General features: G+C 44.4%; 1 protein-coding gene across 1 annotated transcript in view; it reads left to right on the top strand.

Moving 5' to 3' along the window:
* Positions 1-9737: 9737 nt before the first annotated feature.
* Positions 9738-16992, top strand: part of COLGALT1 (collagen beta(1-O)galactosyltransferase 1) — a 39581-nt gene continuing 32326 nt past the window's right edge. The window contains exon 1 of the mRNA XM_060763113.2: positions 9738-10019. Coding sequence (XP_060619096.2) covers positions 9805-10019 — 215 coding nt within the window. The 5' untranslated portion in view covers positions 9738-9804. The remainder of the gene's footprint in view (positions 10020-16992) is intronic.

Below are 16992 nucleotides of genomic sequence, written 5' to 3'. Positions count from 1 at the left end.
CACGATAAATAAATAAATAAATCCGCAAGATCAATGGGGAGGGAACTTTCCAATCATATGATGGAAAACCTCCTCTGTATGCATCTATTATAAAGATCTGTTTAATTTAGTATTTATAACAGGAGTTGGAATCACGGTGTTGGAAGAAACTCCCAGAATCATCCAGACCCATCTCCAGCCATGTAGGAATACACAATCAAAACACACCCAACAGATGGCCATCCAACTTTTGTTTAAAAACTTCCAAAAAAGGAGGGCCCTTCTACACAGCCCTATTTCCCAGAATATCAAGGCAGAAAATCCCACATTATCTGAGTGTGGGCTTGGATAACCCTGTTCAAAGCAGATTTTCTACCTTGATATTCTGGGATATAGGGCTGTGTGGAAGGGCCTGAAGACTTCTTCACATTCAGAGGCAGGCCTGTAGCCAGGATTTCGTTTCGGGGGGGGGGGGGGCTGAATTTTTTTCGGGGGGGGGGTCGGGGGGGCTGAGTTTCGGGGGGGGGGGGCTGAATCTGAGTGAAAGGGGGTCTAGCCTAGCAAACCTTTTGTATCGTTACCCCAATACCCTCATGCATATGGGATATATTGAGTATGGTGATCAGATCATGATATGAATAAACATAACAGTTTAAATAATGCACCAGTAAGGCCTTTTCGCGAACCACCATGAGAATTTCGGGGGGAGCCCCCCCCCCCCCCCCCCCAGCTACATGCCTGTTCAGAGGCATCGTATTTCACGGTTGAACAGCTTTTACTCTCTTAGGAAGATTTTTCCCTCTAATATTCAGATGGAATCTCTTTTCCTATCATTTGAATCCATTGCTTCGTATCTTAGTTTTTGGGGCAGCAGAAAACAAGCTGTCTCCCTCCTCAATGTGGCATTCCTTCAAGTATTTAAACATGACTATTTAGGCAGCTTTTTGGTTCACTCGTAATTTCTCAGATGTTTTTTCTGTGACATCATTGTCTCTTACAAGCTGCAACAAAATTGTATTTTAAAGTGGTATGTGTCCCTATTCCAGACAATCAGTAAAACAATTTTTATGGTTTCCCAGCTGGAACACGGCTAGTGACTGCCTGTTCTAACTAACTACAGCCAGCCTCCATATCAACAGATTCTGCATCTGTGGAATCAACTAGTTTGAAAATACTCAAACAAACAAATAAATAAAACTCCAAAAGCAAACCCTCACTTGACCATTTTATGTAAGGGATACCATTTTACTGTGGCATTATATAAAATGCGACTGGAGCATTCACAGATCTGGAATCAATCCCTAATGGATAGCGAGAGCCTACTGTACTGCTCAGATCAGCACGTTAATCTATCTTATCTATTCTATACACACAATAAAAGTGAAAATGTGTATGTGTGTATGTGGCTAGGGTGCCCACCTACACAGACAGGCTCCCGCCTCCACAAACAGCTATAATTCAAAGTGCTGACAAGCCATCCAAAGCACTCCCTCCAATGACATTGCAGGTTATAGCAAGCGCCGTGAACATGTAGCCCAAACCCTGCCAATGTCCTCCACCAACATACTGCCCACCACCCAAGTGAAGGCTCTCATATGGGGACAATTTCCTCCTGGATTTCCTGTTTCTCCTCCAGAATGGACACCCCAAGGTTCCTTACTCTCTCCACCCACTGCCTCTCCCTTAACCCTTTCCTACGGCACACAGAAAACAGAGGAACTGATCAGCAACTGAACAAGAAGTTTGGGGAGAATTCATCATGACTTATAGGAGTTGTAGTTCACCTACATCCAGAGAGCACTGAACCCAGCCGACGATGGATGTGGAACAAACTTGGCACACAGATCCAACATGGCCAGTTTTGAATACTAGTGGGGTTTGAGGTGAGTGTAGGAAAGGGTGAATTTTAGGAATTGCAGTTCACCTACATCTTTATGCAGTTTCTAATGGGAGCACTCATTTAAAAAAACCACAGGAAGGACTGACATTTTCTAAGAAACAGCTACAAATTACCAAACTGAAACACCCCAAAACAAACAATTATTTATTTATTTACTTTATTTATATACCGCTTTTCTCAGCCCTCAGGCAACTCAAAGCGGTTAACAACAGCAAAATTCAATGCAAAACATCATAAAACGATTATGGGACAGTTAAAACAATAGCATCATCAACAATTAAACATCAATATAACAATCATTAGCATCTCATCAGTAAAATCAGAATCCAGTCTTATCATCCGTTAATCCGTGTTCCTATATTCATTACACTGCTTAATCGAATGCTTGTTCGAACAGACAGGTCTTCACTTCCCTCCGAAACGCCAATAGGGATGGGATTGATCTGATATTTATAGGAAGGGCGTTCCACAGCCGAGGGGCCACCACTGAGAAGGCCCTGTCTCTCGTTCCCGCCAGGCGCGCCTGAGATGCAGGTGGGACTGAGAGCAGGGCCTCCCCAGATGATCTTAAGGTCCTAGTTGGTTCATAGGAGGAGATGCATTCGGAGCGGTAAGTTGGGCCAGAACCGTTTAGGGCTTTATAGGCTAAAGCCAGCACTTAGAATTGTGCCCATTAGCAAACTGGCGGCCAGTGGAGCTGGTGCAACAGAGGAGTAGTATGCTCCCTGAGTGCTGCTCCTGTTAGTAACCTGGCTGCCGAGCGTTGGACCATTTGAAGCTTCTGAGCAGTCTTCAAAGGCAACCCCACAATGCCTTTTTCAAATAACCCGGTCACTACCAGGTCCCCAAGCTAGTTAAATAATAAATGTATTCAGTTCAGAAACAGACTTTCACAATTGTTAATCCAATATATGCACCACGATTTCACTCTTTAGAAGAGAAAGAAGCCTCTGAAGATGATTAGCATGTAATAGATTGCTTTAAAAACCACGACACAATTTATTATATCGTGACAAATGCATTCATACTTCAGATGTAAAGCATCAGGGGGGAAAATGAGCTTCATTTTAATCTATTTCTGTGCAAAAGTTTTGAGGTGCAAGATTTAATTTTCCCGTCTCTTGTCCCAACCCTTCACTCCATTCCACAGCTGTTAGCACTTGTGAGCTTTTAAGCAAATCTGTCTTGAGTCTTGCAAAGGAGAAAGGCCTGGATCAAATTACACACGGGCTTCCCATTTATTTGAGCCAGGCAATTGTTATGTCCTTAATGGTTCTCCCAGGAACGGAAGAGGAAAACATCCATGGATGTGGTCTGCATTGCAGGACGCAGAGGGCTTGGCTCACTGTCTTATTTTGATGCAATCCCAGATGTTCTAATGGGATGGACTTTGATTCCATTTCCTCCATTATACTATGTGTAGATTGTTGTTGTTGTGTCGCTGCACAGTGTTTACAATTGGCACTGAGCAAGGAATGGAAGCTGAACCTTTCTGCCACCAAATATTGCCAAGAAATGGACCAAGGGGGTCAACTGACAATCCCAGTGAAGGCAAATGCAGAGCCCAGAGTCTGATACAAGCAGTCCTCAAGTTATGAACAAGATAGGTTCTGTAGGTTTGTTCTAAAGTTGAATTTGTTTGTAAGTTGGAGCAGGTACATTTATTCTGACCAAATACATTATCTATCTATATATATATATCTCAGGGCGGCTTCCAGTCAGCAGCAATTCGATGCCTCAATCTATATAAATAAAAATGTAATGTTTTGTCGAAGGCTTTCATGGCCGGAATCACTGGGTTGTTGTAGGTTTTTCCGGGCTATATGGCCATGTTCTGGAGGCAATTTTTCTCCTGACGTTTCGCCTGCATCTATGGCAAGCATCCTCAGAAGTAGTGAGGTCTGTTGGAAGTAGGAAAAATGGGAGAGAAAGAGGGAGGAAAGGTTGGCCACAGGACCGTGTGGCGGGTACAGCTACTATATACATAATAAAAACAAACAGTCAATAATTATAAATAGTTAAAAACATTAAAACAATACAATTAAAATCTACTAAGAATTACCACTCTGGTGGCCCTTATTAGCCGAAAACTGTGGTTGGATGCTCCATCAAACTTATCCATAATCCATTTCCAAGCCATTGTCAACATTGTTATTGTCATTGTCCGCTTAATTACCCGAAGGCCTTACCCACATCCACATTTTAAACTTTTTTTCTAAAGGTGAAGAGGGATGAAGATGACCTAATTTCCTCAGGGAGTGAGTTCCACCAGCGGGGGGCCACTACTGAGAAGGCCCTGTATCTCTTTCTCTTTATATATATACAGTTTGGATAGCATAGGGAAGGATTGACACCCCTGTGGTGTTTGTTTTGCTGTCTATGCCCATTCAAAAGATTTCACCTCACTTTCTCTCCCTGTAATAATTGGATATTGAAAATAAAAAAGGCTTGTTGTGGAAACAAGGACTGATGAGAAAGCGTCTGTGCAGACACTGTTTCCCCATGATAACTCTTTCAGGAGTGGATTTCCCTTCTGAGGAGCAGATTCCTCTCACTTCTTGTTGTCTCACCCCTATTTTTAACTACGAATCGTTTGTAACTTGGGGACTGCCTATAATGACGGAAGCACTAAATTTACTTATTTACTATATTTGTATCATGCCTTTCTCAGCGTCGAGGGACTTATACAACAGGCTGCAATTCAATGCCAAACATACATGTATCAATACACAATTACAATTTAAACCAAACAATTAAAACATAACTTATTAAAACATCAATTAAAATCACATCATCCAAAATGTAATCCAGAGCCATTCCATTTATTAATATATTAATTTGTAACAAAATGAAAGCCCAAAAAATAGCTGAAAATCCAAAACCCATAGGCATAACATTTTAAGAGGTTCAGCTGAAAAATGATTCATGTTGTCCTTTCTGAGGATGTCAACATCTGCCTACAGATTTTCCAGATGTTGTTCCAGATTCAAAACTCACAGGCCAAACTCTTCAATGCAGTGAGTGTTGAGAGTTGGGCTGAAATGACTTTACGCCTTGTTGTCATTGTTGTGTGTCTTCAAGTTTTCTCTAATTCCTGGCACCCTTAAGGAGAAACGATCATGGCAAGATTTATTCGGAAGAGGTTTGCTGCTGCCTTTCCTCTAAGGCTGAGAGAGTGCGACATGTCCGTGGTCCTTCAGTATTTTCTATGGCCAAGCAAGAATTTGAACCCGGTTCCCCCAGAACACTAATTCAGCACTCAAACCTTCATTGGTTATCAGCTTATGCAAACATCCAGGAAAATATGTCACATGCCCTATTACTTTAGTCTCTATTTTACGTATCTAACAGAGAAGTGCAAAACAAACAGTAACTTCTGCATTTCAAAGACAAATGAGCCTGTTCTTGGTTTCATTGTTATGTTATTTTATTGTGTATGATTTTGCTTTATGGTTTTTTGTACTCATATGTTGTATGGATTTTACTGTGTTGTTATTGTGTTTTGGTTTTACTTTATTTTAATATGCTGTTGGGTTTGGCCTCAGCATATTACACCCCGAGTTCCCATTGGGGAGATGATGGGGTATTAAATAAAGTTTATTATTGGGTTGTTGTAGGTTTTTTCGGGCTATATGGCCATGGTCTAGAGGCATTCTCTCCGGACGTTTCGCCTGCATCTATGGCAAGCATCCTCAGAGGTAGTGAGGTCTGTTGGAACTAGGAAAATGGGGTTTATATATCTGTGGAATGACCAGGGTGGGACAAAGGACTCTTGTCTGCTGGAGCTAGGTGTGAATGTTTCAATTGACCACCTTGATTAGCATATAATGCCCTGACAGTGCCTGGAGCAAACTTTTGTTGAGAGGTGACTAGATGTTTATTATTATTATTATTATTATTATTATTATTATTAAATTTCTTAATTCTCATAACTGAAAAGGGATGAAAATCAGGACTAATTTTCTTATCAGAACCAACAAATGACACTGTGCCAAAGTATGCCTACAAGGTCCCAGATGCAATCATACTGGGTTTTTTTGTTCTTTTTGTCGTGTCAGGAGCAACCACTCCTGTTGTGAGAGAATTGGCCGTCTGCAAGGACGTTGCCCAGGGGACGCCTGGATGATTTTTGATGTTTTATCATCCTTGTGGGTGGCTTCTCTCATGTTCCCGCATGAGGAGCTGGAGCTAACAGAGGGAGCTCATCCACCTCTCCCCGGATTTGAACCTGCGACCTGTCGGTCTTTAGTCCTGCTGGCACAGTGCTTTAACCCACTGCGCCACTGGGGGCTCCAATAATACTGTTAATTCTGACAAAATATAGCTCCTCAGATTCCAAGACATTGTTCTACTTCCCACACTTCTCTATATACACAGCAGCACTTTTAAGCCTATCTGGTTTCTATTTTTTGCATGTAATTCAGTTCAGCAGTTTCTCTTCCTTGTCTTCTTTTGCAACTTCCTTGTTCAAGGGCAGTAATCTATAAATCCCTCACTGTGTCCAAGAAGAGGGAAATGTTCTGCAAACGGTTTTGGAGTATTGCCATTTCTAATGATAGATTTGTTTCCATTCATGCAGAGGCTGCCTTCCAGATCTTGTGAAAAGTCTATTGGCCCTTCTACACAACCATATAACCCAGGCCCCCTCCACACGACCCTATATCTCAGAATATCAAGGCAGACAATTTATTTATTTACTTACCATATTTGTATATCGCCTTTCTCAGCCCAGAGGTGACACAAGGCAGTTCACAGTTGGCAACAATTCGATGCCACAACAATTAAAACAGTCATAAATACTATTAAAAACATTTAGCATATAGTATAAAAAAACACTCAGATAATGTGGGGTTTCCTGCCTTGATATTATGTGACATAGGGCTGTGTGGAAGGGCCCCCAGAATATCTGCTTTGAACTGGAATATCTGAGTCCATGCTGCCATAAATCCCAGTTCAAAGCAGATTAATTTTTTTTTTGTCGTGTCAGGAGCAACTTGAGAATTGGCTGTCTGCAAGGACGTTGCCCAGGGGATGCCTAGATGTTTTGATGTTTTTACCATCCTTGTGGGAGGCTTCTCTCATGTCCCCGCATGAGGAGCTGGAGCTGATAGAGGGAGTTCATCCGCGCTCTCCCCGGATTCGAACCTGCAACCTGTCAAGTCTTCAATCCTGCCGGCGCAGGGGTTTAACCCACTGCACCACTGGGGGCTCCGTTCAAAGCAGATAATGTGTGGATTTTATTCAGCTGTGTGGAAAGGGCCTAAGTGGTTCCCCAGAATGAGTTGTAGCTCATTGATGATGCATCTGGTTTCCAGGTGGAAGGTGGTCCCGGTCGGGGTTGGCTTGATGCACCTTCCTCTTGGCACATTTCTCCCTTTCGCCCTCCATTCATGCCTCTTCAAACTCCACAGCACTGCTGGTCACAGCTGACCTCCAGCTGGAGCGCTCAAGGGCCAGGGCTTCCCATTTCTCGGTGTCTATGCCACAGTTTTAAAGGTTGGCTTTGAGCCCATCTTTCAATCTCTTTTCCTGTCCTCCAACATTCCCTTTTCCGTTCTTGAGTTCGGAGTAGAGCAACTGCTTTGGGAGACAGTGGTCGGGCATCCGGACAACGTGGCCGGTCCAGTGGAGCTGATGGCGGAGGACCATCACTTCAATGCTGGTGGTCTTTGCTTCTTCCAGCACGCTGACGTTTGTCCTCTTGTCTTCCCAAGAGATTTACAGGATTTTCTGGAGGCAGCGCTGATGAAATTGTTCTAGGAGTTGCATGTGATGTCTGTAGACAGTCCACTTCTCGCAGGCATATAGTAGGGTTGGGAGGACAATAGCTTTATAAACAAGCACCTTGGTATCCCTACGGATGTCCCGGTCCTCAAACACTCTCTGCTTCATTCGGAAAAATGTTGCACTCGCAGAGCTCAGGCAGTGGTGTATTTCAGTGTCAATGTTGACTTTTGTGGAGAGGTGGCTGCCAAGGTAGCGGAAATGGTCAACATTTTCTAATGTTACGCCATTAAGCTGTATTTCTGGCATTGGAGGGGGAATGGCCGGTGACTGCTGGAAGAGCACTTTGGTTTTCTCGATGTTCAATGACAGGTCGTATGCTTCTGCGAAGGTGTTTAGAGTGGCTTGTAGGTCTTCTTCTGAATGCGCACAGATGACTTTGTCATCAGCATACTGCAGTTCTATAATGTTCTGAATGTGCCTGGGATATAGGACCTGCCTGGAGATTCCATCTGAACGTGAGGAAGAACTTCCTGACTGTGAGAGCCGTTCAGCAGTGGAACTCTCTGCCCTGAAATGTGGTGGAGGCTCCTTCTTTGGAAGCTTTTAAACAGAGGCTGGATGGCCATCTGTTGGGGGTGATTTAAATGCAATATTCCTGCTTCTTGGCAGGGTGGACTGGATGGCCCATGAGGTCTCTTCCAACTCTAGGAGTCTATGATTCCATATGGTCTTCTATCCCAGAATATCAAGGCAGAAAATCCCACAATATTTGCTTTGAACTGGATCATATGAGTCTCCATTGCCAGATAATCTGGGATAAAGATCAGGGATCCTGTGCCCTTCCACACAGCCCTATATCCCAGAATGTCAAGGCAGAAAACCCCCCACAATATCTTCTTTGAACTGGGTGATCTGAGTCCACACTGTCATATATCCCAGCTCAAAGCAGATAATGTGGGATTTTATCCATCTGTGTGGAAGGGTTATCTGAGTCCGTGGGGTTGCCCTTGAAGACTGCTCGGAAGCTTCAAATGGTCCAACGTTCGGCAGCCAGGTTGCTAACAGGAGCGGCACTCAGGGAGCACACCACTCCTCTGCTGCGCCAGCTCCACTGGCTGCTAATCTGCTACCAAGCACAATTCAAGGTGCTGGCTTTAGCCTATAAATCCCTAAACAGTTCTGGCCCTACTTACCTCTCCGAACGCATCTCCTCCTATGAACCGACTAGGACATTAAGATCGTCTCGGGAGGCCCTGCTCTTGGTCCCGCCTGCATCGCAGGCACGCTTGGCGGGGACGAGAGACAGGGCCTTCTCGGTGGTGGCCCCTCGGCTGTGGAACGCCCTACCTGTGAACATCAGACAGGCCCCTTCACTGCTGGCATTCCGGAGGAAGGTCAAGACTTGGTTTTACGAACAAGCGTTTGGCTAAATAGTGCAATGAAATACAGTAAGATGGTACAACTGAGCATAGGAATTGGTATAAAGGATTATGATTACGGATTCTGATTTGTTTGCTGAGGCGCACGTCTATGATAATTTTTGTTTTTGACTTGATATGTTTGTATAATGTGCTTTTAATTGCCTTTTTGATGTTGTTGTGTTAACCTTTACTATGTAAACCGCCTTGAGTCGCCATTTCGGCTGAGAAAGGCGGTATAGAAGTAAAGCAAATAAATAATAAATTATCTGAGTCCACACTGCTATATATCCCAGTTCAAAAAAGGCAGTTATGCTGCCTCACCCTGTGCTTTGAACTGGGTTATCTGAGTCCACACTCAGATAATGTGGGATTTCCTGCCTTGATATCCTGGGATATAGGGCTGTGTGGAAGGCCCCCCATAATATCTGCTTTGAACTGGAATATCTGAGTCCATGCTGCCATATATCTCAGTTCAAAGCAGATATTGTGGGATTGTGTGGAAGGGGCCATAGAGCAGTATAGGAAGGCCCTGGAAGTGTAGAAAGAGCCTGGAAGATAAAGCTGAAGTAGCTTGGCAGCTGCTCTTGGAACTTTGTAATAACTGTCGGCGGGGAAAAAAAGGTACCTCCCTTAAAGGGAAGTCTCAGCGCTGGGCCGATTTGCGTAGCGAGGGCAGGCGTGGCCACTTGCGCCTTTAAGGCGGGGTTTTCCTCTTTTCCCCCCTTTTTGTCGGCGGGCAAGAAAGCAGGCGAGCGCTCCAGCGGCGTCTCTCCGGCCATGAAGCCGCCGCGGTGGCTGGCGCTGCTCCTCTCCTGGCTGCTGCCCTCCTTGGCCGGGGCCTACTTCCCGGAGGAGCGATGGATGCCGGAGTCTCCGCCGCGGGCCCCCCGCGTCCTGGTGGCGCTGCTGGCCCGCAACGCGGCCCACTCCCTGCCCGCCGCCCTGGGGTGCCTCGAGAGGCTGCGGCACCCCAAGGACCGCATCGCCCTCTGGTGAGTCCCTCTGCGCAGGCGCAAGGAGCCGGCACGAGCACCAGCGCGCGCCCCCGCCAGCCCCAGCCCGGGCCCCTCCACTCCTCCCCCGCCCTGCAGAAGGAGCTCACGTTGGGCTGCCAGGACTCAAGGCTGTGGCATCGCAGGAGTTGTGGTTTCCCAAGGTCTTGAGCATTCTCTGTCCAAAGGGTGCTGATTCCCCCACCAAACTACAAATCCCAGGGTCCCTGAGCCATTGCAGTCAAAAGTGGTGCCAAACTGCATTCCTTCTGCTATGCAGATGTTAGAATCATAGAATCCTAGAGTTGGAAGAGACCTCAAGGGCCACCCAGTCCAACCCTCTGCCAAGAAGTAGGAAAATTGCATTCAAAGCACCCCCAACAGATGGCCATCCAGCCTCTGTTTAAAAGCTTCCAAAGAAGGAGTCTCTACCACACTCTGGGGCAGAGAGTTCCACTGCTGAACAGGTCTCACATGGAATCCTAGAGTTGGAAGAGACCTCAAAAGCCACCCAGTCCAACCTTCTGCCAAGAAGCAGGAAAATTGCATTCAAAGCACCCCTGACAGATGGCTATCCAGCCTCTGTTTAAAAGCCTCCAAAGAAGGAGTCTCTACCACACTCCATGGCAGAGAGTTCCACTGCTGAATGGCTCTCACATAGAATCCTAGAGTTGGAAGAGACCTCATGGGCCATCCAGTCCAACCCCTTGCCAAGAAGCAGGAAAATTGCATTCAAAGCACCCCTGAGAGATGGCCGTCCAGCCTCTGTTTAAAAGCTTCCAAAGAAGGAGCCTCTACCACACTCCGGGGCAGAGAGTTCCACTGCTGAACAGCTGTCACATACAATCCTAGAGTTGGAAGAGACCTCAAGGGCCATGCAGTCCAACCCCCCAGCCAAGAAGCAGGAATATTGCATTCAAATCACCCCTGACAGATGGCCATCCAGCCTCTGTTTAAAAGCTTCCAAAGAAGGAGCCTCCACCACACTCCGGGGCGGAGAGTTCCACTGCTGAACGGCTCTCACATTCAGGAAGTTCTTCCTCATGTTCAGATGGAATCTTCTTTCTTGTGTATGTATGTGTGTGTGTGTGTGTGTGTGTATATATATATATATAGCTTCAATAATTGTAGTAATAATAATAATAACAACACGGTGTAACACGATGCCATTTCCTAATTGGTTCTATCATTAAAACATGGGGAAAAAAGTTTATTCAGCTGCAAAAACTTTCATTTCTGTGGGACATCCTGCAGCACATTTTGCTCATGTCTTTCAATGACTATCTCATATGTGTGTGTATGTGCACATACATATTTGTGTGTGTGTATATATATATGCATGTATATACATGTGTGTATATGTGTGCATGTATGTGTAGCCATATCTATCTATCTATCTATCTTCAATAATAATAGTAATAATATTAACACTATGTAACATGATTTTTGCTCCTGGATTGTGAATGTCATTTCCTAATCGGTTCTATCATTAAAGCATGGGGGATAGTGTTGTTGTTGTTGTTATTTGAAGCACAACAAGATGAGTCCACAGCAGACAAGATCACTCTACTGGCTGTTGTTTTGATCACAAATTTGACACTTTCCAAGTGTCTAGGACTGTGTAATGTATTAGCGAATAATATGTGCAGATCCCAGTATGGTGGCTTTTTGCAGCTGGCAGATGATAATTTTGTCAGCGCCGATTGTGTTTAAGTGCAGGCCAAGGTCTTTAGGCACTGCACCCAGTGTGCCGATCACCACTGGGACCACCTTGACTGGTTTGTGCCAGAGTCTTTGCAGTTTGATCTTTAAATCCTCGTATCGGGTCAGCTTTTCCAGCTGTTTCTCTTCAATCCTGCTGTCACCCGGGATTGCAACATCGACAATCCATACTTTGTTTTTTAACACGATCTTGAGGTCAGGAATATTGTGCTCCAAAACTCTGTCTGTCTGAATCCGGAAGTCCCAGAGTAGTTTGACGTGTTCATTCTCTTCAGCAGACTACAAATCTCAGGACTTCATAGCATGGCGTTGCCTTGAATCCCACTTTGGGTGAAAGGTAACATATGAATAAAATGTTGGAGCTAAGAAGAGGAGGAGGATGAAGAAGGAGAAGCAGTAGTGCAGTAATTGTGAAGTATAGATTCATTATGTGATTGTAGTCCTATCATGCACTTCTACTCAGAGTGAAATCTTACTGTGTGGAATTGGTCTTACTTTAGCAGTTTTACACAGGAGTTAATTCTACTTAGCACTGAAGGAACTTCACAAAACAGTCCTATTCACATCCAGGACAAAATAAGCTTGGAATTCAGTACGATTGTGCTCCATCGGAAATACGTTATGGAGCTACTAGGTTCTGAATAAATGTGGAAGTGATAAATTGCCTCACTGTGGATGAAAACTTCCCTTTGCACACATGGCCTTTTGTTCTAAACCCAGACTCATGCAATTAAATGCTGGGCGGTAAGTCAAAACTTGTGTAGGTCCTATTGATTCATCTAACTGGGACTAGCAATTAAATGGAAGTTCTTATCTTTGGCTCCCCTGACTGTGATTTGAGAAGAGGTCCGTAATGTAAGTCCACAAGTAAGGCAGTTTCTAAATGCATACAAAGCATCTTCTGTCATCCGTTTTAATGGGTGGGCATGTATCGTACCTTCGCCCATTATTACAGATCCGTTTGTTGTCCTTCTATGTCACCTGCAATCTTAGAGCGCATCTACACTATATAATTAACGCAGTTTGACACCATTTTAACTGCCATTGGATCCTAGGATTTGGAGCTTAGTGAGGCCCCAGCACTCTTCAGCAGGGAAGGCTAAAGACCGTGTAAAACTCCCATGATTCCATAGCATTGAACTCTGGCAGTTAAAAGGAAGTCAGGCTGCATTAGAATAATAGAATCATAGAGTTGGAAGAGACCTCATGGGCCATCCAGTCCAACCCCCTGCTAAGAAGTAGTAAAATTGTATTCAAAGCACCCCCGACAGATGGCCATCCAGCCTCTGTTTAAAAGCTTCCAAAGAAGGAGCCTCCATCACACTCCGGGGCAGAGAGTTCCACTGCTGAACAGCTCTCACAGCCAGGAAGTTCTTCCTAATGTTCAGATGGAATCTTCTTTCCTCCGTGTGTGTGTGTATGGCTTCAATAATAATAGTAATAATAATAACAACACTATGCCATTTCCTAATTGGTTCTATCATAAAAACTTGGGGGGGGGGAGGGTTATTCAGCTGCAAAAACTTTTATTTCTGTGGGACATCTTGCTGTACATTTTGCTCATTTCTTTCAATGACTATCTCATATGTGTACATACATATTTGTGTGTGTGTGTATATGTGTCTGTGTGCAGGGGCGGCTCAACCCATTACGCAAAGTAAGCATTCGCAGTGTAGTTGATTTTGCCCAGGGGCGCTCTTGAGGCGCTCTTGAGGGAAAATAGACCTTGACATATGCGAGTTGTAGTTATTGGGATGTATAGTTCACCTACAATCAAAGAGCATTCTGAACTCCACCAATGATGGAACCGAACCAAATATGGCACACAGAACTCCCACAACGATCAGAAAATATATATCGGTGATTGGTTGGAGGAATACTGTTTGCTTACCGTTGAAAATTACCTAGGGCCGCCTCTGTGTGTGTGTATATATATATGCATGTATATACGTGTGTGTATATGTGTGCATGTGTGTGTAGCCATATCTATCTATCTATCTATCTATCTATCTATCTATCTACCTATCTTCAATAATAATAATAAGAAAGCAGAGAGTTCCACTGCTGAATGGCTCACACTGCTGAACGGCTCTCATTAATCCTACAGTGTGGATGCACCTTCAGTCCTAGCTAATTCTGAGGTTTCTGGGATATACAGGCCATTCTTCCCCAACATTTTCTGGCCAACGGTGGCAAAGTCCATTTTGCTGCTGTACCTGGCTTTACAAAGTGTTGACACAACCCACTTTGTGTTGTTTTTGGCTTACCCTCTCATATGTGCCCCTCTGTGAGCCACAACCTCTTTGGCTCTTTTTTTGAACTAGCCATAAATCCACTCTTTTATCCATTCTTTTTACTTTGAATCTCCTTCTGGTTCTCTGATTTTCTTTGCCTGCATGTATAGATATGGACCATTCTAGTTCTCTTTCTATCAACCTTTTCCCCCTTTCCGAACCAGTTTTCCCTCCTATTTTTCAAATGGTAAACCTTATCTCAATTTAAAATCCCAAAGCAAAAACAACTAAAGTGTGCCTGTCTTAGGGCCCTTCCAGACAGACCCTATATCCCACGATCTGATCATAGGTTTTCTGTTTATCCCGGATTTTCTGGCAGTATAGACTCATATATTCCAGTTTAAATCAGAAAACCTGGGATTAAATCCTGGAATATATGTCTGGAAGAGCCCATAAAAACAGTTATTTTGTTGATATGCAGAGGAATGAAACTCTTACTGTTGGCTACAATTTAATTAGAGTTTGGGAACATCCTTCTTTGGAATACAGTTTCCTAAATTCCCAGCGAGGGATTCCGGAGAATTTTAGTCCAAAAGGTCAATTAACTTTTCCAAACTCTGGAAGCACGATTGCTCTAATAGAGACAATTGTTTATTTGAGGAATCATATTGGGTTTGTGGTGGCGCAGTGGGTTAAACCACTGAGTTGCAGAGCTTGTCAACTGAAAGGGAGCAGGTTTGAATCCAGGGAGCAGCTTGAGCTTCCGCTGTCAGCCCCAGCTTCTGCCAACCTAGCAGTTCGAAATATGGAAATGTGAGTAGATCAATAGGTACTGCTCTGGTGGGAAGATCACAGTGCTCGATGCAGTCATGCTGGCCACATGACCTTGAAGATGTCTATGGACAACGCTGGCTGTTTGGCTTAGAAATGGAGATGAGCCCCAACCCCCAGAGTCAGACACGACTGGACTTAATGTCAGGGGACAACCTTAACCTTTTTCCTTTAAAGATAATATATTAAGAATTTTTTTTCTAACTGGGGATAGTCAGTCTTTGAAGGCATCTAAAGATCTCCTTCAAGCCCTCAGAAACCACCCCCATTAAAAATGCGCTGTATATTGTTGTCGGCTTTCATGGCTGGAATCACTGGGTTGTTGTAGGTTTTTTCGGGCTATATGGCCATGTTCTAGAGGCATTTTCTCCTGACATTTCGCCTGCATGTATGGCAAGCATCCTCAGAGGTAGTGAGGTCTGTTGGAACATGTTCCAACAGACCTCACTACCTTTGAGGATGCTTACCATAGATGCAGGCGAAATGTCAGGAAAAATGGGCTGATTTTCAAATAATTTAAACCCCAAATCCATCCAGAAGGTCCTCAAAAAAACAAATAAAATCAGCCCAAACCAAAATGATAACTAGAAACAAATTTTGTGTATCACGAGCAACTTGAGAAATTGCAAGTTGCTTCTGGTGTGAGAGAATCAGCTGTCTGCAAGGACGTTGCCCAGGAGACACCCAAATTTGAACCATCAACCTTTCGATCAACAATCCTGCCAGGACATTAGATCAATACCAGTGTGCCAAAATACACTGTAGTGCCACATGGGAAATGTCCCCATCCATTTCCCTATTTCCCATCCTGATCTAACCCCCTTTTCCCATTCAACAAATTCTTTTTCATGTCTCTCTTTAGAAGTGCATAACTCTGTAGATAATAGAGTTGCGAGATGTTATTTGAGGAGTAATCTTCATTCTATACTATGGATATGATTATGGTTATAAATAGCAGAAACATCCAAATGTGACTTGCAGTGTGGAGTGGTATCCAACTTCAGCTTATCCATATCTATGAGAAGCTTTGGGCCATGTTTGGGGAAAGTAATTGCAGAGCGGCGGTGGCTCTATTTCAAGGATGCTAAACATGTTTCTGGCCACACAAAGAAGGCAGCTGCCAGGTGATGGAACTCACAGTTCCATTGAACATAATGGGTAGCTCGTGTTCCAAGTGTCCCTTATTTTTTCAAAAGCCCATATTGTAATCCTTTTTCAGATTCTATGAACAGATATCCCAAGCCCATAGCATTATGCATTCTTGAAATTTCATCTTGACAGCTCCTTTGATAGTTTGGAGATGTGTTTGAACAGATGCATATGACTCCCTTTCCCAGTTTCTGTGTTTAGGAGTGCAATATAAATCTAGATTGCACCTTTGAATACAGATGAATTAATTGAGAGTAACATTCCCCCCTCCCCCCAAATTTTCTGTTCATGATGATAGATGCATGTAGTTTTCTGACATATATGTAGAAGTGAGGCTGATCTCCATTGCTCTGTGAGGCACAGTGGGTTAAACCCTTGCGCTGGCAGGATTGAGGACCGACAGGTCAGAGGTTCGAATTTAGGGAGAGTGGGTTGAGCTCCCCCTGTCAGCTCCAGCTCCCCATGCTGGGACATGAGAGAAGCCTCCCACAAGGATGGTAAAGCATCAAAACATCCAGGTGTCCCCTGGGTAATGTCCTTATTTAAATTACATCAACAAAAGTAACACAAAATAATCCCCTTCTTCTCCAGTAGCCTGAAGATCGGCAGTTTGAATCTGCGGAATGGGGTGAGCTCCTGTCTGTTAGCTACAGCTTCCCATGCGGGGACATGAGAGAAGCCTCCCAAAGGATGGTAAAACATCTGGGCATCCCCTGGGCAATGTCTTTGCAGACGGCCAATTCTCTCACACCAGAAGTGACTTGCAGTTTCTCAAGTCCTAACACACACACAAAAATTGCTCTGTATCCAAATGCCAGTTTAGGAAGAAGGAGCCCCCCGGTGGCGCAGTGGGTTACACCCCTGTGCCGGCAGGACTGAAGACCGACAGGTTGCAGGTTCAAATCTGGGGAGAGGAGGATGAGCTCCCTCTATCAGCTCCAGCTCCTCATGCGGGGACATGAGAGAAGCCTCCCACAAGGATGATAAAAACATCAGATCATCTGGGCGTCCCCTGGGCAAAGTCCTTGCAGACGGCC

The sequence above is a fragment of the Anolis sagrei genome, chromosome 2 (genome assembly GCF_037176765.1).
Source record: "Anolis sagrei isolate rAnoSag1 chromosome 2, rAnoSag1.mat, whole genome shotgun sequence".
Classification (NCBI taxonomy): Eukaryota; Metazoa; Chordata; class Lepidosauria; order Squamata; family Dactyloidae; genus Anolis; species Anolis sagrei.
This window is presented reverse-complemented; position numbering and strand designations above follow the sequence as displayed.